General features: G+C 60.6%; 1 protein-coding gene across 3 annotated transcripts; it reads left to right on the top strand.

Moving 5' to 3' along the window:
• Nucleotides 1–335: 335 nt before the first annotated feature.
• Nucleotides 336–22,569, top strand: GNB1L (G protein subunit beta 1 like; the record flags this gene model as incomplete). 3 transcript variants are annotated; one of them, XM_079716999.1, is made up of 6 exons in its annotated part: nucleotides 336–460; nucleotides 832–957; nucleotides 6,172–6,334; nucleotides 9,324–9,422; nucleotides 12,649–12,822; nucleotides 22,061–22,569. In XM_079716999.1, the coding sequence occupies 6 exons, from the start codon at nucleotides 336–338 to the stop codon at nucleotides 22,310–22,312; spliced, it is 939 nt and encodes a 312-aa protein (XP_079573125.1). In that variant the 3' UTR covers nucleotides 22,313–22,569. The 3 variants fall into 3 exon arrangements, with proteins under 3 accessions (XP_079573125.1, XP_079573124.1, XP_079573123.1); XM_079716998.1 differs by having other exon boundaries at nucleotides 12,607–12,822; XM_079716997.1 differs by having other exon boundaries at nucleotides 6,076–6,334; nucleotides 12,607–12,822.
• Between the last annotated feature and the right edge of the window lie 795 nt (nucleotides 22,570–23,364).

The raw sequence follows: 23,364 nt of genomic DNA, 5'->3' as shown, positions 1-23,364 counted from the left end.
GGGACCTGGCGGGCCGTGTTCGCAGCCCATGTGACGAAGACCGGGGACCCCATACACCTCTGACTTGGCTGGGAGGGCTCGTTGGGGAGGGCCCCCCGAGGGAGAAGCTGGAGCGAGGCCTGGGCAGGACGAGTGCTCCCAGTGTGTGGACAGCTGGGACGAGGAGGACCCTGCCCAAGTTGGTGGAGGGTGTGGGCACTGCTGCCCTTTCCTGGGGACGGTACCTGTTGGGACAGAGGGTGCAGGAGTGGGCAGCATCCAGGGACGCTCCTGTGCCTTCCCGAAGGAGGACAGGTGAGTCATTCACGCCCTTCCTTGGTCCCCAGGTGACACGCATGGCACCCCCACCGCTCCCACCACCAGACCCCCAGTTTGTCCTCCGAGGCGCCCAGTCGGCGGTGCATGCACTGCATTTCTGTGAAGGAGCCCAGGGGCAGGGGCGCCCGCTGCTCCTCTCAGGGTGAGTACCCCCGGCCCAGGGTGAAGTCGGGGGGTAAGGGGCTCAGGCTGCCCATCACCCGGGCACTCGCCCTTTCAGAGCTCTCGACGTGCTGTCCCATTGGGCCTCCCCCGTGGAGGATGCAGGGACACGGTCTCCGTTAGAGGCGCCAGGCAGCTGGTACCGTCAGTGGCGGCCTCCCCACCTCTCCAGAGAAGAGGCTGCCCAGGGCCCTGCCACCCTCCCTGTAAGAGGAGCACGTGTCCCCTGTTTGTGTGTTCAGAGCTGTTTCCTGAGCTGGGAGCTGCTGGCTGGAGCACCTGACCCACCGGCTGCGTGGTGTCCAGCCCGCTCCCCCCCATGCCCGAGCCTGACTGGCGCTTCTCTAACAGGTCCCTGCGCGGGCTGGTGCACATCTGGAGCCTGCAGACACGGAGGGTGGTCGCCACCCTGAATGGCCATGGGGGCCAGTGTGTGACCTGGCTGCAGACACTGCCCCAGGGGCCCCAGCTCCTCAGGTGAGTCTTGGTGGCAGTGAGCCAGGTTGTGGCCTTCGGGGGGGTTCCATGAGCTTTCCAGGGGAGGCTCTCGAGGCCTCCCCCAGCTGCCAGAATGGCCCCAACAATGGCAGAACCAGGTGACTTGTCGAGGGCAGCGCAGCCTGGATGTGTGGGCCTTCCTGGCGGGTGCCCATTGAGAAGAGCCCAATGGACGCTTAGGACGGCTCTGTCCGAGCCCACCCTGGCCTGCTGGGGCCCCCAGGGCAAGGGCTGGGGGCCAGTACTTGGAGGAGCCTCCGCTTCCCTCCTGCAGGTCGTGGGCCCTGTTGTCCTCAGCCGCTCTGCAGCGCAGCCTTCTCCCTAGCCATGGAGCCACCTTCCCACGAGGCAGGGAGGACTGATCGCCAGGGTGGCACAGAGCTGAGCCTAAAGCTCACCCAGGCTGATGGGGCCCCACTCCCTGCCCAGTGCGGCTGCCCCGGGGGGACTGGGAGGCCGTGCAGGTGCCAGGGCCATGGAACTCTGGGCTGCTAGCGTGGGTGGGTGGGAGATGGCCGAGCAAGGGGTCTGGCCCCCTGGCAGAGGAGATTGCATGTGTTGACGCCATGGTGGGCTGGGACTGGGGAGTCTGGGGGCTGGGCAGCAGTGAGGGAGGGTCCTGTGGAGGTGACGGGCTGGGACCCCAGGTGGGAGGTGGGCCAGGAGGCAGCAAGAGGGCGCTGGTGGGTGAGGGAGTAGGTCAGGGGGCTTCCCTCCTTCCCCTGGAGAGAGGGATGGTGAGGGCAGGGCACGGACAGGAGGGAGCGGGGGCCACCTGGCAGCCAGAGCGACTGCTGTCTGGGGCGGCCCTGACATCTGCCCCTGTACGGGGGTCCCAGCTCTCCCACCCCCGCCAGAAATCTGCCAAGTCAAAGAGGGCTTTCCCGGGCACCCTCTGCCCCAGAACTCCCAGATGGTTCTGCTCTCCTGCTCCGGACTTGGAGCTTGGACACCTGGGCACCGTGGAGCCCAGTCCCCATTAAACAAGCCCTCTCGGGCCCCCAGTGGCTTCAAAGCACTTTTGTGTGGGACTGAAGCCGCTCCCACTTCCTGCAGGTGGCTGAGGCCCCAGGAGTCCTGGAGGCCGTGCCCTGGGCGTGTGTGCTTGTCCATCCATCTCAGAGCCTCACTCCTTCCCTGCCCAGTTGCCCAGACGCACCCCTCACTGCAGGGGCCCTCACATGGCTTTGCTCTTTCCCTGATGATTAGAGTGGATGCTGTGTCTGAAGACCCCACAAAGCTGCTGGAAGCTTCCTCCTGAGGTTTGAGCCGAGGTGTAAGCCCGTCTGGACCCCATGCTCCTCTGTGCACCTTGGGCTGGCCTTGGGGAGCCTCAGGCTGGGAGTTCCACCCCTTGGAGAGCTGGCTGGTGCTGTGCGGGGTGGCAACTCCAGGGGCGCCCTGCACATGTGCATGGCGGATGGCGCTGTGGGGGCCCCCCGCCTAGGCAGGCGCAGACCACACAGGTGCTTGGATGCTGCACTAGAGACCGGGGCCCAGCTGTGTTTGGAAGTCAAGCCTCCAAAGTGGCCCTTGAGGGGGAAGGTGCCCTTTCATGTCAAGGGCTGGAGGACAAAGCTGGGAGCCAGGGTTCTGCAGACACCCCAGCCACACCTGTACCCCTGAGGATGCACCTGTGCCTCTACAGCTGCCTGGGTGGGCTTGTTTCCTTCTTCCTTTATTGGGAGGCGTGATGTAATTACAGGAAGGTGCACAAGACGAGTTTCAGACCATCTTGTCACGGGTGGACACCTGGGCAGCCACTGCTCACCCCACGCCCGCCCAGCGGCCTGTCCTCATCCTCAGGAGGCAGCCCCTCCACCTCATTCTTGCTTTACCATCTGAATATGCATCTCCAAAAAGCATAGACTCATTTTATGTGTTGTTGTTGTTTTTTTACCCTAAATGGAGCGATATGGAGCAGCTTCCTTTGTGTCTGATTCTGTGTCTGCGAGACCCGCCAGGGTGTGCACGGCTGCAGTGTGTTGTGTGGGCCTTTCTGTCTTATTCCTCTGGATGTGTGTACCCAGATTCCTCACCTTTCTGTGTCGGTGGAGATCTGGTTTGTCCACTTGGAGCTGTTGTAGATAAGGCTTGAGAAGACTCCCACCGGGCCTCCCGGTGCCGGGGGCCCCTGGATCCAGCAGTGGGGCTGCTCGGAGGCCACCAGTGTCCTTGAAGGGGCTCCCACTGGCCAGTCTGGGATGGTTAGGGCACAAAAATCAATGAGAACTGTGGGTGATGACCCATCAGTAACACAGGAATGTGTGAGTCCAGACTGATGGGAGGAGGGGAGAGAAGAGGCGAGAGCCCGCTGTTTGGTGGGTGTGCCTTGTGGACGTGGAAGATGACCGTCTGCAGGACTGGCGGGCAGCACCACTGTGGGTGGAGGCGCTGGGTCATCTGAGGCCAGGGTGGTGGATGTCACAGTGTCTTTCCCAGAAGTGCCCACGGCGGTGGGAGGGACTTTGAGTGAAGACACCTGGCGGGCGCCTCTGTCCAGGTGATCAGGGTGGGCAGTCGGCCTTGTGTGCAGTGTCATCCCCTTGCTGTCCTCCCCAAACGTGGAAATGTCACCCTGGGGATGACACGCACACACACACAAGGGACAGGGAAAGGCGTGGCCCGTCCAGTCCAAGGGCCTGGTGAGCACTGACCAGCCCAGCGTTTGTCCCGGGGCCCCGAGCTCATTGCTCCGTGACCGGCACTGACCCACATGGGCTGTGCCAGGGTCCCTCGCTGTGGCGGAAAGCGTGGAGGTGGCGGCGCAGCTGGGCGCGTGTACAACATTAGCAGTTAGGGGTCCAGGCGAAGGAGGCAGGGAGCCACTGTTCTGGGGGTTCCTTAGATACAGGCCAGCCCTCCCTCCCTGTGTGGCCGCCCTTGGCCGGGGCCGGCATCTCCGTGTGAGAGCACCGTTCCCACTGCTGCTTCTCTCCTGAGCTCCACTCAGACACGGTGTCGAGAGGCTTCACATTCTCTCTCTCCCGCGTCGCTGCCACTTCAGGCCGAGCGACTCCTGCTCCCCAGGGTCCAGGCACATCCTGCCAACACCAGCGGTTCTCCAGACAGAGCTGGAGTCTGGATCAGGGTCGGGTGCCGTGGGTCCACCTGGGGGGCATCCATCCACGCAGCACCGAGGTCTCCCAACAGTGCGGGTAGATGCCAGGCCCCGCGTGCCCTCCTGTCTCCTTCCACAGCTACAGGACTGGCCCACTGTCCTGTCCCCTTCATCCCCACTGGCCTATGCTGCTGCTTCTTCCCTTGTTTGTCTGGACCTCACCCCTTGGGAGGAGGATGGGAGGGCGGTTCTGTGGGGTGACCCTCACGTCGGCTCAGCCCCGGGGTTTCTTGGGGTCAGACTGGGGAGGTGGTCTTTCGGGAGGAAACCCTTCTCGTCCCCTTGTCGGGGGTCTGGGACATCTGTGGGGCTCATCCACCTGGGGAGTGTGTCCACAGTGTCCCACCAGCAGGGACCGTTCCCTCTGCTTCCTAGGCTCCTAGGAAATGAGTCTTGAGGCCCAGCGAGGAGCATTTCTGGTGAGTGTCAGAGCCGCGCAGTGGACAGGGAGCCTCAGGGCTGCAGATACCCCGTCCCTCCGTCCTCAGCGTCCAGCCAGGGGCTGTGCCCCCACAGCTGTGCCTGGGCTGGTCTTATGGGGAGGGTTTCTCCCCCTTTTATAGCATTCTACTTTCACTGGAACTCTTCTGTTTAATGGGAATTCTCCTCCCTGTGTATATATGTGTTCACTCATGGGTCTGGGCTCGTGGGGATTTCTTTTATTCTTGGGTTAGAATTTCATTCTACTGTTATTTATTTTATTGCTCAGATTATTCCAACTTTAGTGCTTGTGTCCTTCGGACATGCCCTTTGTTTCATTTTTTAAAGTATTTCCTTATTTTCTGGCCCTACAGTGTGCTCAGAACTCATCTTGGCTCCCCACCCTGCCCCAGCTCTTGCTGTCTGGGGGAAAAGGAATAAGAAGCCAGACCGGGCGCTGGGTGTGCTCGTCACTCCTGGGGTGTTGTTGCCTCTGGGTCTTCTCGGGGCAACCCGGGCTCCCCGTGTGCACCTCCATACTGCGTACACCCTGTGTGCACCTCTGTGTTTGTCCGTCTGTGTCTGTGTTTGCACAGACATGCGCTCATGCCGACGTCTCTGACTCAGGGCCAACACCTGCCAGGCTTCTTGGTGACCTGGCCCCCCGCCCCTACTCTTGTTCGTCTTTGTCCAGCCCTGCTCCTGCTGGACGCGTGAGGGGGTCTCAGGATTGCTAACCCACACCTGTGAGAACACCTACCAGCCAGAGTCCCGTGTCTCTGTCCAGTTCCTCTGTCTCTAACCAGACAGTGCCTAGAGGACATGCTTCCTGAGTCCCTCAGGTCAGCTCTCATCTGCTCTCCCCTGAGCACCAAGTGCCAGGCATTCACCTCTGTCTGCAGCTTGTCCTGGGACCCTGACCTCCTGGTGGGTTTTTTCAGTTACACACAGAACAGTTCACTCTTCGTGGCGAGTTCTGTGGGCAGGACCCTGTTGTCCTCCACCCCTGCTGCCCTGCCTCCCCCAGAGGGTCACACGAGTGGAAGTGCAGTGTGTGGCCTTTCAGACGGGCTTCCTCCCCGTAGCAAAGGGCATCTAATTCCTGCGGGTGGCTGTGTGTCCCTGCTGCTGCTCTGGTGCTGAGCAAGGTCAGGTGCAGACAGATGCTCCACGGTGAGTTATCAGCCTCCTGCTGGAGGGCTGTGTCCGGTTTGGTGAGCAGAGCTGCCGTGGACATTCGCTTACAGGTTTTTGTGTGAATGTAGGTTTTAAATGCACTTGGGAACATCCGTGAGGATGGAGCTGCCAGGTGGTCACAGTTAATTCACAAAGGGGTGGAGGGCGGGAGGAGTGGAGGGCCCACAGTTTGGTAGCACGGGGAGCAGCAGGGAGACCACGGGGGGCGGGCCATGGGGCCTGTGCCATGGGGCGCCCCGGGCCTCGGTCTGCAGCCTCCCCAGGCCAGCCCGTGAGCGTGAGCTGGCATAGGCTTCTGGACTGCACACTCACGTGCGGCCCTTCCTCAGCTGAGGTGCCCCCAGGCCCTCCCCAGGAAGTGTCCCCTGCCGTCCTGTGGCCTCCGGCCGACCACAACACACTGACATTTGTCCTCACCTGGGAGGGTCACGGCCCGTCTCCTCTTATTTTGGCAGCCAGGGCCGCGACCTGAAGCTGTGCGTGTGGGACCTGGCGGAGGGCAGGAACGCCGTTGTGGACTCCGTGCTCTTGGAGAGCGTAGGCTTCTGCAGGGGCTCTGTGCTGGCTGGGGGCCTGCAGCGCTGGATGCTGGCTGTGCCGGGGAGAGGCAGCGATGAGGTGAGTGAGCCCATTCACCCTTGGCCCCTGGCCGCAGGAATGCTGTGCCCTGAGCAGCTCCTCGGGCCAGCCTTGGCCTGGTCACCTGAGGTGGCCCTGGTGCTGAGGGTCAGGAAAGGGGCCCGAAGTGGGCCAAGGTCTCTGGGAGGCCCTGGCACCCAGCCAGGAGCAGCACGGGATGGACAAGTTCAGGGCCCGAGGCTGTCAGGGGCCTTGGGAGCAGGCAGGCATGGAGGGAAGCCCCAGGCCGACCCCATGAGGTCAAGGTAGGCCTCAGAGTCAGGACAGCAGGGGAGGGCGGCCTTTTGGGGTCAGAACTGGGCACTGGCGTGAGAGGTCTTGGGCAGGGCTGAGACGCAGGGCGTAAGGGCTGGCACCAGGGTGGCAATCGCAGTCACAGATGAGTGGGGCCCGTCAGAGGACAGGGCTCCTGGGGGCAGTGGGTGGGATGGAGCCCCAAGGTCGCTGTCAGATGGAGCTCAGGCTGAGTGTCCAGCAGTGATCTGTGGCAGGGACTGGTCAGGCTAGACAGTGGTGTTCACACCCCAGGGACGGAAGAGGCAGAATCCCCAGGAGAAGCAGAGCCCAGGACAGGGTGCCGGTGGGGAGCGCCGAGGGCAGGGGGATGGGGGTGCTGGTTGGAGGCAGTGGGGGAAGGATCCCCAAGTGCAGCGGGACGGCCTGGTGGGTGGGGGCCTGGGGGTGCCGAGAGTGGGCGTGGGTCTGGGGTACATGTGCAGGGGGAGGGAGGCCCCTGCCTACCGCCCACACCCCGTCCTCGTCGTGTCCTCTGCTGCCCTGAGGGCCTGTGCGGCGGGCGGGGCTGGGCAGGGACTCAAGCCCTGCACCCGGGAAGTTTGGCCCCCACCCAAGAGGAGTCGTGAGTCTTAAAGCAGATTCAGCTCATAAATAATGAGGCAGGAGCAGGCATCTATTTGTTCATGATGGCGTTTAAGTCACCAATTAGGAGCTACATGCGATTTTCTTGCCAGTTTGCCAAAAACCTGTTAAAAGTTTTATTAATGTGAAAAGAGAGGACTCTGCTTCTCCTGGTGGCAGCAGCCGGGTGGCGCCAAGCCTCCTCAGTGGTGGGGGCCGGACCACACTTCCGCTGAGGTTGCCTTCTGCTGCCCGCCCCAGCCTGGCCCGAGACTGCTTGTCCCCTCTGCTTCTCTCCAGCTCCCCAGCTTCTGGTACATCACCACCCCCCCCGCCCGGGAGCCACAGGTCTGGGAACCTTGCACATCCTGGGAAAAGGGCTGTTTTCCATGTTCCCACCTGGAGTCAGCGCCACTGGCCTGTGCCCAGACAGAGCCAGGCCCAGCCGTCTGGGTGGCCACACTTGCCCAAACCAAACATTTTTCCTTCTGGAAACAAAACTTGCCCTTGAATGCCAGGTGGAAGCATCCCGGTGTGAGGGAGGCCCCGGCAGAGTGCGGAGCCCCTCCTGGGACCACAAGGACCAAGGGACACTTGTTCTGGATGCCAGCACTGTGCCCCCTCTCATGGCACCTAGCCCAGGCCTGGGCTGCCCTGGTGTCGCCCTCACTCTGGGCCACTCGCCTCTGCCTGATCCCCCCGCCCTTGCGCCTCTCCTCACTGCCACCAGAGGGGTCTTCCTGAGTCCCCAGATGAGGGTTGGGGGCACCCCTCTCTGACCCAGGACCCCCCTCCCCCATCGCCCAGCAGCTTGTCCTCCTGACGTAGTGACGTTTTAGGAAGCTGGCGTCGGAGCAGAAATAGGAAGGCAGGCATCCAGCCCCCAGCACCATGTTCCTTGACCTTCTAGGTCCCCCGCCTTGGCCGGGACGGGCTTGGGTGCCTGAGGCCCAGCCAGTCCCCACCCCTGCCTCCCTCCCACTGACCTCGGAGGACAGAAGGGCTCCGAGGGCCCCCTCCTCTTTGGTTTACTCGGTCACTTCTGGACCACACTCCATGCCACCACATCCTCCTGTACTTCCTTCATTTTGCTGGAGCTTCCCCTGAGCTTCGTGGGTGCTACAGGAACTCCTTCTAGCAGCTTCTAATTCATGGCGGGATGACGCTCACATCACTTAGGTCCTTTTCTGTCTCTTTGGGGCAGTGAGGACGAGGTGTCTGGGGTAGATGCCGGCCCTGCAGGCAATGTGATACGGGCGGAGGGGGCTGTGCGTGCATGTGTGTGGGCGTGTGTGTATATGCGTGTGCACGTGCATTAGTGAGAGCAGCAGCAGGGCTACACCCGCTCTACACTGCGTATTTACACCTTGAGTTCACCCTGGGGTTTCTCCTGGGGGTTCTGTGCCCCAGGTGTCAGAAGTGGACCAGCAGGTGTAGGTTCTGTCCCCTCGATGCCCCATCACGTCTGGACCTCAGACTCCTCATCTGCAAACCTGGGGCTGCCCCGTGTTGACGAGGGGTGCCCTGCAGCTCTGCAGGGCGCACACTGTTGTTGGTGGAGCATCCCCAGGAGGGTGGCCGGAGCCACCAGGTGGGGACATGTCACCCAGCCAGGCGCAGGAGGGGCTGTGTCAGCATCAGGCGACACTGAGCACAGGCCACACACGGTGGAGGAGCAGGCGCTGGGGCCCCAGGTGTGCAGGTCTAGGTGCCATGCGACAGTCCAGGAGGGCTCAGTGTCATCCACGTGTGGGGCCCGACCAGGAAGGAGTGCCAGGAGGAGGGCGGGAGGCCGAGTGAGCTGAGTCAGCGCCGTGGGCCCGGCCGCCTGCTTGGCCAAGAGGTCAACGCACAGGAGGCCTGAGGTGGCTGCGGGGCAGTGACACCGCTCAAGGGACCTGCCGGTCACTCAGGAGTGACGCGTGCATTCCACACAGCCTGGCAGCCCCCAAGCCCAGGAGCCCGTGGGTCAGTGCGGGAGACATGGCCTGGGTTCCCAAAGGCGCAGACGGGCTCACAGTGGCCGGGCTGAGGCCTCAAGAGTCTCCTGTTTGTGCAGCACAGACTTGACTTGGCTCTGGCCCAACTCAGCTTGTTTTCTTACTGTCAGGTTCAGATTCTGGAGATGCCGTCCAAGACGTCAGTGTGCTCCCTGAAGCCTGAGGCACAGGCCAGGCTGGGCATGCCCATGTGCCTGCAGCTCTGGCAGGTAAGGCCCAGCGCCCACCGACCACACCTGCCGGCCACGCCCGCCAGGTGTGAATCATGCCCATTAGGGACTTGGTTCCTCATCACCTACGGGCACTGGCCCCTGGGAGGCGTGTGCACAGCGTCCTCCTCAGCCTTGTTGTCCCCAGCCCTCCAGCCCTCCTGCTACGAGGACACCTACAGACCCTTTGGGGATGCTGGGCTCGTCCTCGTCTTCGCAGGGCGGTGTGGGAGACAGTGACCCCCTCCTGGGGGAGCCACATGCTCCCTTCTGGTCTGCTCACCGGCGCGGCCTGGCGTGGGGCCGGGAGGGGGTGCTGACTAACCCTGCAAGCCTGCATGGCCCCTGCGTTGCCAGGATTAATTTTTGTTACTTCTTTGCCTTGTTGAGGCTGGAGTGGGCTTAATGTGCTGGCTTTCCCTGCGGCCACACTTGGAATTTCTGATCCGCACCATTTCCTTCTTTCTTGGCTGTTCTCTCTGATTAGAGAGGGTCTGGAGGCATCTCCTGGGGCTGCGGCAGAAACCGGGGGGCAGCGGAGTCACAGGCCTGAGTCCCTGCAGGATGGGTTGTGGCTCCAGAGCTGAGCCCTAGGCCTGGGAGGGACCCTCCTGACCAGAGGGGCAGCTTCCCACCCCCAGCGGTCAGCACCAGCCCAAAATGGGCATCTACTCCTGGGGGCAGCAGAGCGGATGGTCCAGTGCATTCATGTGGAAAGAGTCTCGGCAGCGTCTTTACAGCTGCAGAAGCCATGGGGAGCAGGTCACTGACCAGGGCTGTCCCAGACCGCTGCCTACGGCCTGTTTTTCAGCTCCGAGCAGCTCACCTGTGCCTCCTCAGAGCCGTCCCGGGCTGCCTGGGACCAGGGGGAGGCCGTTCCTGCCCCTGCTGTGACTCTCCATACGAACCCGGCCAGGCTCGCATGGTTTGGAGGTATCTGTGTGCCCGCAGGGTCCCTGGGCCCAGCTCTTGTCCCTCCAGGGCCCTGCCCTGTCTTGCAGTTGGTGTCCCTGCCATCTCTGAACTGAGAGAAGCCCATGGGGGAGGGGCGTGAGGAAGTGGGGGCTCTGAGACTCACCTGGATGGCAAAGCTGCTGGTGCCGGCAGGCAGGTGGGGGGCGCCTGGAGGGGCAGCGGAGGCTGTAGAGGTGGCCTGGCGCTCACAGGCCCCGGGCGGGACGGGGCTGCATCCGCTCACCCTCCCTCCCTGGAGATGCTGTCATTGCCTAATCGTGTAAGAATTCCATCAGAAAAATGTGCAGAAATGGGATGTACAAACTTGTCAAGGTAATTGACGTGGTTGACAGAAGGACAAATCGAGTTGTGTTAGTTGATACAGATCCAGCGCAAAGCATCCTGTTAAGAAAAGTCTATGCTGATTTGAAATGTCCCTTTATTCCTCGCCAAGCCTGGAGGTCCAGGTTATAGCTTATTGATCTGAGTGTGGCAGAGTGGCCCGATGTGGGATTTCTTTCTGAAACATTCAGAGATTTCTTGTTTTGCTCCTGAGAGTGGATGGCCTGTGTTGTTAGGATGATTGTCATGTAGGAGGTCAGAGGTCATCCACACCAACCCTTGGAGCAGGTCCTCCAGTGCCCCCCCAAAGCCCCCAGCCAAGGGCTCCCCGGGGAACCTCGAGGAGCTGGGGAGCGCCTCGGGCTGGTACACCCAGGGGTGGGGGGGGACACAGAGCGAGAAGAAGTCAGCCTGGCACCAAGGGCATGGCCGCCAGAGGACTGAGGCCCCAGAGCACTGACCCGCCTGCAGGGTCTATCCTGGGGGCCGCAGGGACCCTGCGTGCCAGGAGAGAAGGTGGAGGGGCCTCAGTGCAGGGACAGAGCCTGGCATGGGGCCCTGTGGCTGGTCTGGCTCCTGCCCTGGCCGCCCTGTGTGCCTGCACAGGGGGCTCAGCAGTGTGCAGCCCCCGCTCCAGCCTAGGCACTCAGAGCTCCCAGACCATAGGCAGTGAGGGAGACCTGGATGCAGGAGGAACATGCGGGGTGGGGGCTGGGGAGCAGGCTGGGCCAGGCAGTGCGGTGGGAAGCCGGTGGGAGGACACAGCAGTGCCCCAAGGGGGATGGACCCAAGGGGCCCCAGCAAGTTCCTCACAGCTGCTTGCTTGGACTCCTCCTTCCTGCTTTTGTTCTTGGGAGCACACGTTATCATCAGAAAAAAGGGCTTGTCGGAGGCGTCCTCCAGATCCCAGAGCTGGTCTGCACGGGGCTCCCCTGGCTCCCCTCACTCTGCGGGGCCCTGAGACGTACCCCTCACACCAAGCACAGTGAGCTCTGCTTCCTGGGGTTGAGAACGTAGCGTCCACTCATGTTAGACACTCGCGGTGTGCAACACCTGGGCGTGGAGCCCCTCTGGGTGGGCAGTGAACTCTAGCGGGTGGGCCAGGAGGGCCTGCCCGGGTGCTGTCAGCCACGTCTAGGCACGCGGCTCAGCACCAGCCTTGCCCGCCAGCAGCGGGCCCCCATTGGAGCTGCACGCGACCCTGGAGGCAGCCTTGCTGGCGGCCCCAGGCCCTGTGCTCACCGTTGGCCATCCGGGGTTTGAGGGCTGCTGGCTGAGCTCCTGGCCTCGGGAAATTCTCCGCTGGCAGGGGGCGCTTGGTCGTTTCTGAGCCCTGGGAGCTCAGTGGAGAGCAAAGGTGCCAGGTCCTGGCGGCGGTCCCGGGACTGGGCACCAAGCACGGGGCGGCCGCTCTCGGTCGGTGCCAGGCCGACCCAGGGTCCCCATGCTCCCCTGCAGGCGGCGGCGCAGCCCTCTGACCCGCGTCCTCATCCATCACGCGGCTCGGCCGGCGAGGCGCTGACTCTGCAGCCTTGACGGTTGGGGGGCTTCCGCGGCGACGTTGACAAAGTACAGAAGGTTCATTTTTCATTGAGATGGAGCTCGAGATTTTCTTTGGCCGGCAGTTCTAGACAGGTGGCCGGCCCCGCCCAGGGGTGGCCGCACGTCTCGGCTGGTGGGAAGGAGCAGAAGGACCAGCCAGTGTCCCAGACCCCGACGGCAGGCTCCCCACCCAGCCCACACTGGCCCCAGTCTGGGTGTCGGCCCCCTGGGGGTGTGCAGACCCCCCAGGGCTCAGTGGGGAAGGCGGCCTATCTCAAGCTCCTTCTCCTCCAGAAGGCCCGGGACCCCTGAGCATCCACCAGCTGACTGTGAGCTGTCCCCACAGGCTGACTCCAGTCCCCGCCCTCTCCTCCTGGCTGGCTACGAGGACGGCTCGGTGGCCCTGTGGGACGTCTCCTCACGGAAAGTGTGCAGCCGCGTCGCCTGCCACACGGAGCCCGTCATGGGTCTGGACTTCGACTCCCAGGAGGCCAGGGGCGTCTCAGGCTCTGCGGAGAAGGCGCTGGCCGTCTGGAGCCTGGATGAGCAGCAGGCCCTGCAGGTCAGTGGGCCAGGCCCGAGGTGTCATTTATCCTGCTCTGCACCAACAGTCTGATGGGCTGGAACAATATTTAGGCATGAAGAGGACTTGTGGCAGGTCCGCAGTTAATTAATCATCGGACCCGGCGCGGGCGGCCCTGGTGGGCGGCAGGAGAGGGGCTGGCACTCGTGAGCCATTCACAGGGTTTGGGTTTCCCTCAGACCTTGGCTAATAGCGGTCACGTCTCGTCCATCTAGAGGAAAGGCATGTAGAATCCAGGACTGTACAAGCCCGTTTTCAAAACTCAGAGGAATTTGGTCAGTAAGGAAATCAATCAAAAAGAAAAAAAAGAAAAGAAAAAAACCCAAACCCTACATGGAGAAATCCCTGAGTGAGGCCCCTGTGGCTGTCTGCAAGCTGCCCGGGGGCAGTGGGAGGGCCGTAACCGCTCAGTGGCTTCCCATCCCACGTGTCTGGGGGGCCCTTGGGGGCCACATCTGGGTGCCCAGTGCTCAGCCCTGTTGGGAGGGGGGGATGGAGTTGGCCGGGAGGGGAGCCTCCTGGCCAGGCCTCAGACGGGTGAGGTCCTGGGGAGTGAGGTGCTGGGTGTGCCCTGTGCCTGTCAGCTCCCTGAGGGTGGCCTGAGTGCACACTGGCTTCTGGGCGGGGGCGCCCCCATTAGCCAGGAAGCCTCAGAAGGCTGAGACCTGACCACGGCCGGCTCTGCGAGCCCAGGTCTGGTGGGGGAGTGGGGCCCCAGCGGGGAGCCGTGTATCCTACCTCCCGGAGCTCTGGAGGACAGGGCCTGTGGCTGCGCCCTCTACAGGGGCTGCATGGTCCAGGCTTCTCTGCAGATAGGAGACCGCAGGAAGAGGGCATCTCTCGGGCCCTCCCCAGATGGGAGGCCTTGCCCAGCAGCCCGGGGCCCCCACAGCCAGGGAAGAGGCCTTGTGCACTTGGGTGGGTGGGAGAGGGCAGGCGTGGGTGAAAATCGGGAGAGACTGCCATGCTCAGTGGGCATTGCCACACCCTGGGTGCAGGACAGCGAGGGGCAGGGCTATCAGGGGTGGTTGAGGGGTCCTGGGCAGGAGCTAGGGGCCGAGGGCAGACTCAGCAGGGAGACCTTCCATGTGGCAGCTGGAGGGACCGCTCTAGCTTCCTAAAAAGCACAGTCCATGGGAGGACCAAGCTAGAACCAGAGCGAGTGGCCGTGGCTACAGGGTCTGGGCAGGGTCCTGAGGGGGGAGCAGCCCTGTGGAGTCCCGGGGAGGGGGGGAGGGGAAGGGAGGGAGGGGTCATGTGACACATGAGGACAAGGCAGGTGTTCCAGCTTCCTTGGCATCGCCCCCTGCCCGCCCCCGCCCCCCGCAGACCAGCCTGTGCCACGCTCGCCTGACTTGCAGTAAAGCAGCTTCCCGTCCGTCTTCCTGTCCTGTGTCCCAGGGAGTCCACAGAGGCCCTGCGGGATGGGGTCAAACAGGCCTCCCTACGGGGCTGGGGCCGGCTGTGGGGGTGGAGCTTCTCCAGCCTCCATCCCAGGGGAAGGGTCTCCAAGGCCTTGAAGTCCTGGATGTGGGTGGTGGGAGTGGAAGTCACCATGGTGCTCATCTTTAGAAATAGGGCGGAGCTACGTGATGCTGGGTCTTCATGTTCTGAGCCGTCAAGGACACAGAGCCTGGCCAGGCGGGCATCGGTGTTCCCCCTACACCCTCCTCTGCTCCTGCCTGGTGGGAACCAGACAGCGACCCCCACCCTCCATGAGGTCCAGTGCTTTGTCCTGCTGTGGCTTCAACTTCAGCCCAACTTTGCAAATGCCTAGAGACCCAGGTGGCTCTCCTGAGGGCCCCACCAACTGCAGTGCCCCCAGGCCCTGCCCCCAGGACCCCGGGAAGAGGCCCCTCCTGCCGTCCTGGCCCAGGTCAGCCTGGTCTCCCCTGGCTTGTTGGAGAAACAGCTGCAGGAACTTCAGACTTAAATTTATGGGGCATGTTCCAGCACAGAGCTGGAGGTTCACTGTACATATGAATTGGAAAGTCAGAGCATAGGGAGGCCAGGCCAGCCCGGAGGTTGGTGGAGGCCGTGCTGTGGCTGGGGCCTCTCAGCGTGCATCCCAGGAGGCGCCGCTCCTCCCTTCGACCGCCCACTGTGGCCTTGCCGGAGACGTCCATGTCCCCAGAGGCCCAGACACCTTTAGGTCCTGGAACGAAGGCCTCAAGGAGGAGGTGTCGGGGCCTCGAGGGCCTCAGCGTCTCGGTGTCCGCAGGCACCTCTCCCTGGGCCCTCGGTGTCGCAACTGGCCCTGAGGCGCTGGCCTTGGAGCCACATGGGCAAAGATGTGCCTTACCTCGCGGCAGCAGCTCTAATGAGCCCAAATCAATCTCCCCGGGCGGGTGGGCGGGCGGGCGCTGCAGAGGCGCAGATGGGGCTCCCGCGTGGAGTGAGGGTAATGGGAACCAGATGGGGCCGTGCTGCGCGCGCATTCCTGGCACCTGAGGTCATGTGCTGCGAGAGCCACTGGTGGCCGGGATCCTTCCTGGAGGGTCCTGGTCCGAGACGGGCTTGGCCAGAGGCCGTGGTGGTAACTGGAGCCTTCGGCCACCCTCTCTAGGACGTTGGACGCTCACCCACCTGTAGGGGCTGCTCGCTCTGCTCCCCTCGAGCCCGGGGTCTGGGCCTTGGCTGTCGTCAGACACAGGTGGTGCACAGACCTGCCCCTCCCTCCCACACTTGGGGCAGGGTCCACGGCCTTGAAGCAGGGGCTGATTTACAGCCAGCGGTATTTCTAGGCCCTGAAGTAATAACTAGGCCCCCACCCCAGCCAACCAGGCTGGAGTCAGACGACCACTCTCCCCCACCACGCCCATGGCTGGTCGACCAGGCGTCCCCTCCTCCCCGCTCCGTGGCCACTGCCCGCCTGCTCCCCAGCCCTGCCGGGGGCTTCCCTCTAAAGTGTCAGCAGCGGGACGCTTGGGCTGGTGCGAGGGAGACCATGGGACCCTGAGCTGAGGAGCTATGGGCACAGCACCACCACCACCACCCCCACACACATCTCGGGACACCATGGGCAGGGCTCCGGCCGCCTTGACCACACACGGGTGCTGGTGGGCCCCGATAGGACTGGTCTCTTCCAGTCCAGGTCCCCACAGAAAGGGCCTTGTGCCTTGATTCTGAGCTTCCAGGAGGGGCTGCGAGGGTGGGGGCGCATCACTCCTGTCCCCTTTCCCCTGGGCCGTCCTGGGTATCTCAGCCCCTCCCAGGTGGCAACACTGGCATGGATGCGCTCTGCTCCACACCCGACTCGCAGCCAGCCGCGCAGGGACCACTGCTCAGGCTGCTCTGCAACTCCCCGGCCACCACCTGGGCTCCCGGCTCCACCAGCAGACAGCAGATTTGGGCAGCCCTTTACTCCCTGGGAAACATCCCCATTGTTAACAAATCCACCCTGAAGCAGGGCCCCGAGTGGGTTCCGACGCACCCACTGCTCCGAGCCCAGGGCGGAGTTCCTGGGAGAGGAAGAGTCGTGGGCTGTGACGGTCACCTTGTCCTTGTCTATGAGTCGGGGCTCAGACTGACACACCCCTGCTGCGGGCACACGTGTGGGCTTTGCCTTCTCATGCAGGCATGGCTGCACCAGCTTCCGAGGGAGGGGGCGGTGGGGGTGAGGGCGGTGCTGGGCACCCACCCAGTGAGTGGGTTATGGCTGCTTGTGTGCAGCACAGACAGGAAGCACTGAGCCTGGATTCCTCTGGACGAGAGCATCGGAGTGGCAGAGAGCGCGGGACATGCAGGGATGCTGCTGGTCACCATGGACAGAGAAGGGGCCCGGGACATCACGGGCCTGGGCACTGGACAGAGGCCACAGGAAGGCAGGGCAGGCGTGCGTGGAGGGGCTGGATGGGTCGCCACAGGGGCGCTGCCCACGTGCTGGCTGCACTGACCTTTTTCAGTTGTTTGTGATTGCATCCCTGTTTTATCTGCAGGACTGTCCTCTGTCCATTCCTGACCAGGCTTACGTTTGTTTTCTTTAAACATCTTTTCCCCATTTCCCGTCTACCTTTCTTTTCCTCCCTTGAGTCCTCCAGGCTCGATGTGCAGCTCTGACCGGGATTCATCACACTCACTTCCAGGCGCCTGATTTTTCTTTGTTCTCTGACTGCGGAGCTGATCAGAGTGTTTTTATGTTTCCAAATGTTTGATTCTTTCCCCAGTTATTTTTTATTTCTAGTCTTCTAACTTGATCCATTTGTGGTTGGAGAACCAGTTCTGAGTGATACCAGCTCCCTGAAATGCCAGTAGGTTCCCGTGGCCCCCGTGCTTGGAAAGAGGTATTTCTGCTGCCCGCCACCCAGCTGCGCCTGCCCCTCAGGCAGCCGTGTGGTTCATGTGGGCCATGTGGGTCGAAAGCCATGACTGCCCCGGCCTCTGGTGGGTGCTCTTGCTGGGTCCATCTTGGTGACTTTCCTGGGTCCTGTGTGTTCTTGGTCTGCATTTTGAATCTTCCTGGGGGGTTGAACTCTTGTTATCTCTGGGAAGGATTTTTGCCTGAAACCCCATTTCAGCAACGATTCACATGGCTCAGGCCAGGTGTCTTCTGGCTGCTACTTCCTTCTGTAGCTCTTTTCCATCTTTCACCTTCAGCCTCCCTCACACACAGGCGTCCCCCTCGTGGGCCAGCCGCGCACGCGACCTCATTGCACGGGTTCTGTTTTGTCCCGTGCGCGCTGCCTGGCCATCTTGTCGGGCCCTCTAGTGGGGCTCTGCTTTTTCATGCTTTGTGACAACCTCTGCCTTTTCTCTGGAGCACTTGGTTTGCTTCCTTCATGTGCTTTGAAGACACGTGGTCTCCGGTGACCCCCGTCTGCTGGGGACTCCTGGCGTCTGGTCCTCACTCCTGGTCACCTCGTGGGGCTTCTCCTCGCCTCTCCCAAGACGTTCTTTTTATTTGTGGTTTTCAGGGGTCTGGCCTCCCTGAGTGACATTGTCCCATGGCCCCCGAGGCTCTGGTCAGTTTTCTCTCTTCTTCAGGTCAGATAATGTCCATTGATAATGTCCCCTAGTTTACAGACTTTAAAAAAATAATTTCCAGCTTCTCTGGTGGCGCAGTGGTTGAGAGCCCGCCTGCCGATGCAGGGGACACGGGTTCATGCCCCGGTCCGGGAGGATCCCACATGCCGCAGAGTGGCTGGGCCCGTGAGCCATGGCCGCTGAGCCTGCACGTCCAGAGCCTGTGCTCCGCAATGGGAGAGGCCACAACAGTGAGAGGCCCGCGTACCGCCAAAAAAAATAAATAAATAAAAAATAATAATTTCCAATCTGCTGTTAAGCCTGTCCTACACATTTTTCACGTCAGTTATTAGCTTTTCAGTTCTACATTTTCTATTACTGTGCTTTTTTTTTTTTTAACAAAAGACTCTATTTTTAGAGCAGTTTTAGGTTCACAGCAAAATTGAGAGGAAGGTACAGACATTTCCCATATACCCCCAGGCCCCCACTATCGACATCTCCCCCCCAACAAGTGGGACATTTGTTACAGTCGATGGAACTACACTGACACCTCATCACCACCCAGAGCCCTTGGTTCACATCAGGGGTCACTTCTGGTGATGTACATCCTATGGGTTTGGATGAATGTATAATGACATGTGTCCAGATGTGCAGTGGTATCTGGTTGTTGTCATTTGCATTTCTCTAATGACGTACGATGTGGAGCATCTTTTCACATGCTTAGTTGCCATCTGTGTATCTTCTGTGCTGAGGTGTCTGTTCAGGCTTTTTGCCCATTTTTAAATTGGGTTGCTCATTTTCTTAAGAGTTCTTGTGTATTTTGGGTAACAGCCCTTTATCAGATGCGTCTTTGCAGGTACTTTCTCTTAGTCTTTGGCTTGTCTTCTCATTCTTTCAACAGTGTCTTTACAGAGCAGAAGTTTCTAATTTTAGTGAAGTCAGATTATCAATTGTTTCCTTTATGGATTGTGCTCTGGTGTTGTATCTAAATACAAGGTCACCTAGGTTTTCTCCTGTCATCATCTAGGAGTTTTATAGTTTTGCAATTTACATTTAGGTCTTTGGTCTATTTTGAGTTGATTTTTGTGAAGGTGGCAGGTCTGTGTCTGGATTCGTTTCTTCTCATGTGGACATCCAGTTGTTCCAGCACTGTTTGTTGAAAAGGCTACTTTGCTCCTGTGTCAAAGGTCACATGTTTATGGGGGTCCATTTCTGGGCTCTTTTTTCTGTTCCGCTGATCTGTTTGTCTGTTCTTCCACCAACATCCATGGTCTTGATTCCTGTAGCTTCACAGCAAGTTGTGAAGTCGGTCCTCCCGCTTTGCTCTTCACCTTCACAGAGTGTTGGCTGTTCTGAGCTGGTTCTGAATTTCCATTTCTCTGCTAATAGATGCTATCTGTACACTCATCAAGACAATTTTTTGGTAATTATTTGCATTTTCTTTCATTTTTTGGAACATATTTAAATATTGCTTTAAAGTCTTTGATATGTTCCACACCTGTGCCATTCTGGGCTGGTTTCCATTAACTGCTTTTTTTCCTACTTCTTTGGGTGTCTAGTAATTTTTGTCTGTGCCAGACATTGTACTGATAGAGATGGAGACTGGATTCTGTTATTGCAGAGCAATCACTCTCATCCCTGCAGCTGTTCACCTGCACCATGGGCTTGGCTTCCACTCCATCAGGCAGTGTGTGGGGCCCAGGGTCATCCCCAGGCTCCTGTAATGCGTGGGACTCACCTTCCAAACTGTACCTCCCCTTCCCACTTGTGGGGCTTGGTTTCCAGCTTCATCATGGTTGGCCAGAGTAGGCCCAACCAGGGCGTGATGCCTGCCCTGCAGCGCGGCCACGCGGGGTCTCAGCTGGTCTTGTGTGGACACACAGATGTCACCCTCTGCTGCTGGGTCCAAGATCACTGTTGATCTCTTGTATTCGTTCCCTTTAACCCTGCAACAGCCACTGGCTGGTTAACCTTGTGTGGTGCCCTGAGTGGGCACAGCCCAGCCCTCACGAGGACTCGTGGGACCCACATGGCCTGCAGTCCCTCCCCCAGCCCCCTCCATGCTGCTGCCTCACCCCACGGGTTCCAGCGGCCCCACCCTCTGATCACCTCCTTGGCTTCACGTGGCCCCTGTGCTCCGCCTGGACTTTGCAGCCAGACATTCCCCCAGCAGAGAGCTACTGGGCCTCTGGGAGGCTCCCCTGTCAGCTGCCCTTCCCGCCGGTGTTGGTGCCTAGATGCAGTCACGCAGTGTCTTTTGTCCAGTTGGTGGTTGTTGGCAGCACGCGGAGTGGTCTGGCACCAGCTGCCCATCACAGCCACCTCCTGTAGTCCCAGCTTCCTGAAGGGTGTCTGTCTGCTGAGCAGACATTTGCGGCTTCTCGTTGTGAACTGTACACACTCTGTTGTTGTCAAGTGCGGGCACAGTCTGTCCGAGTGCTCCCTGGTCCCCAGCGTGGGCCCCGACTCTCTCGTCTGCTGGCTCCCGGGGTTTCTTGGCCAGTCATTCTTTTGGTGTCTCTCACGTTCACAGCACGCATTTGGCTTTAACTTTGGAATCCAGTCAAAAGTCTGTTGAGTATATTTTTATTCATTTTCAGAGAAATACAAGGGCAAATACTAGGAAATGATTACACCTGGGTGGGGAGAGGAAGTGAGGTTGTTCTGTCAGCACCTCAGTGGGTGTCAGATAATCTGCGTAGAATGAGGCTGACTGTTGTATCTTCGACCCAGATGACAAAGATGAGCAGATCAGTGAACCTCACACCCGTCTCTTTTGCTGCTGTCCTTTATTTCTGTTAGTTACACAACCGGTTCTGTAGCCTTGATCCCCGTATTGTCTCAGGCCTAATCCTGCAGGGGACTACGTTCCCTACTCTCTGCCAGGCCACTTGCTGCCGTTCCCCTGTTTTCTTCTAAGAGACTGGACTTAATCTCCTAGTTCTCCAGGAAGAGCTGATGGGACGCATCCCCTGGGTTCTTACATGTTCACAAATGCTCGTCTGTTGTTCTCATACCTGAGCGACAGTTTGGCTGGATATAAAATTCTCGGGCCTCGCCTCCCAGCTTCGCAGGCGTCACCCCGCCGTCTGGCCCAGACATGGCCCAGACGTGGCCATGGGCCATTCTGCCCTCACGGTTGACTTGATCCTTTTGCCTGACAAAAGGACTAATCAGCTTTGCGTCCAATGACGTTATCAAGCGCATCTTCCTGTGACCACCCTGTAGGCTCTCTGTGGATCCTAAGACTTCAGTTTCTAGAAGTAATAACAGATTTTCTAAGCGGCAAAGGTCAGAGCAGCTGCGCGGCCTTCCACATCTGCTGTTTCTCTCCAGTGGCCGTGCCTCTGTCCCCAGGTCGGGTCACGCCTGCCTTTGCTGTCTCTTCCGATTCCCCTTGCTTCTGCAGTGTTTGCTTCTCTCGGTGCCTGTGGATCAGGCTCCCTTCTCTGGGTTTGCTCACCTGGTTCTTGTTTTATGGAGATCATTGCTTCATGAAGTTCTGTTTTGCTGATTTGCAAAAGTGCCTGGTGAGTGTCTGGTTGCTTCCGAGGAATGCTGCCATCTTTCGCTGAGTTTCTTTCCTCTTTTTCCCTGTGTTGTCTTTGAAAAACGAATGACTCTCCCTGAGGCTGCTCTGGCCCAACAGGAGGTGAATTCGCAGAGAAAGGGGAGCTGCTGTGGGCACACCAGCGACCCCGGGGCAGCAAGGACTCCTGATGCCCAGGGCTGGGCCAAGGCAGGATGGGCGGAATCACGTGGCCATTTGGGTCATCACCACGATGGCCAAGTGTGTGTTGTCAGCATGGGGCAGAGCTGCCAGATGGCCCCTAAATGGCTGCGCATCCAACCCTGGGCGGCCTTCCCCCTCGCATGCCACGCAGGGCTGCCCTTCCCCCGGCTTTGCTGAAGGTGGGGTTTGCGTTCCTTCTGCTCCTCTTGCTTTGGGTGCGGTGAGGTTTCGCGAGAGAGGACCCACTGACCTTGCTGCCGTCCAGTGGGCGGTGCTGCCTGGAGGCTGGGGGGCAGTATTACCTTGGGGAGGGCCCCAGGCAGCAGTCCATTGAGGCCTGTCCTGTCTCAACCCGAGGGTCTGGCCAAGGGCAGAGGTCGTCTTTGTGGCTCCAGGAGGCGGCAGTAAGTTGGCAGGAGTGCTTGGCTCCCTGTTCCTGATGGGGGCATCCTGGTAGAGGGCGAGGCATGGAGGCGGGTCTAAGTAGCCACCTAACGGTTCTCCCTGTCGCTCTGATCATAGGTGCGTGGGACTCACGTGCTCACCAACCCCGGGATTGCCGACGTCAAGATTCGGCCAGACCGTAGGATCCTGGCCACCGCGGGCTGGGACCATCGCGTCCGTGTGTTTCACTGGCGGACGATGAAGCCGCTGGCCGTGCTGGCTTTCCACAGCGCCACCGTGCACTGCGTGGCCTTCGCTGCCGACGGCTTGCTGGCCACAGGGTCTGGGGATCAGCGCATCAGTGTCTGGTCTCTCTACCCGTGCACATGACTCGTGGCTCCTTGTCAGGACACTTGGATAGCGGGAAAGTGGTGCAAGGGGTTGGAGGCCGTGGGCCACGGGCCCCACAGGTCATGGGAAGAGCCGGTCATTCGGGCCTCCTTCCTGCATGGGACCTGCTCCCTTTCATGAAGCACAGCGTCTGTGCCACGGTGACTGCCATTTAAAGCATAACCAGGCCAGACACTGGGCACCAGCGACCCAGGCAAGAGGCCCACCCGGGGGCGCCTGATAATAAACTTGTTTGCAAACCTGCAGGCTTGAGGTACGAATTCTCCCAGGTGACCCCCTGCTTCCCTGGGTGGTCAGAGCCCAGAGCTGTCTGTCCTCAGAGCCTCCACTGGGCAGGGTGGCTGGTCCGTCCAGCAGGGATGCCAAATGTGGGCCCCGGGTCCTGGGCTCCTCACACCGCAGACGGCCAGGAGCTCCTGCATCACAGGGCTGAGCCGGTGATGGGCTCCTGACGGGAGCGTGGCAGGGAGAGGACCCCCGATGGGGGTGGCGGGGAGGGCACAGAGCTAGGCCTCCAGCAGGACCAGCAGGAGGAAAGAAGGGCCACCTCGTGGAGTGAGGCCTAGAGTGGCAGGTGGCTGTCCCAGCGTGGCTTCTAGGCGTAAAGCCCAGCAGCTCAAGCGAGACAGACAGGGACCAAGGGCGCTGTTGCAGAGGCTCACACAGGGCAGCCACCGGCTGCTCCCACGTGGGGCCGAGCCCAGACCTCAGGACAGCTTCTCTCAAGGCTGGGCTGTTGATTGGGAAGGAATGGGACCCTGAAAATTGGAATGGGGGCTGTGGGAAGAGCCCAACCAAGCTGGGGGCCACAAACCCCTTCGTTCCATCAGCTTCTTTGCCGGGAGAGCCTCCTTCTCACCCTACCTGAGGTCAGCCCCCCTTTGGCTGCAGGACCTAAATGGCCTCCCCCGAGGCAGGGGCCCTAAGGGGCACTCAGGACCCCCCTACTCCACACTTTGCTTATAACCAGACTGGGTCCCAGCAGGCCCGAGAGGGTGGGGTCTGCGGTGGCTGCGCTCCAGAAGGGCTGC

The sequence above is a fragment of the Hyperoodon ampullatus genome (genome assembly GCF_949752795.1).
Source record: "Hyperoodon ampullatus genome assembly, chromosome: 13".
In the NCBI taxonomy this organism is placed as follows: Eukaryota; Metazoa; Chordata; class Mammalia; order Artiodactyla; family Ziphiidae; genus Hyperoodon; species Hyperoodon ampullatus.
The sequence above is the reverse complement of the archived record's forward strand: the minus strand, read 5'-3'. Positions and strand labels throughout refer to the sequence as shown.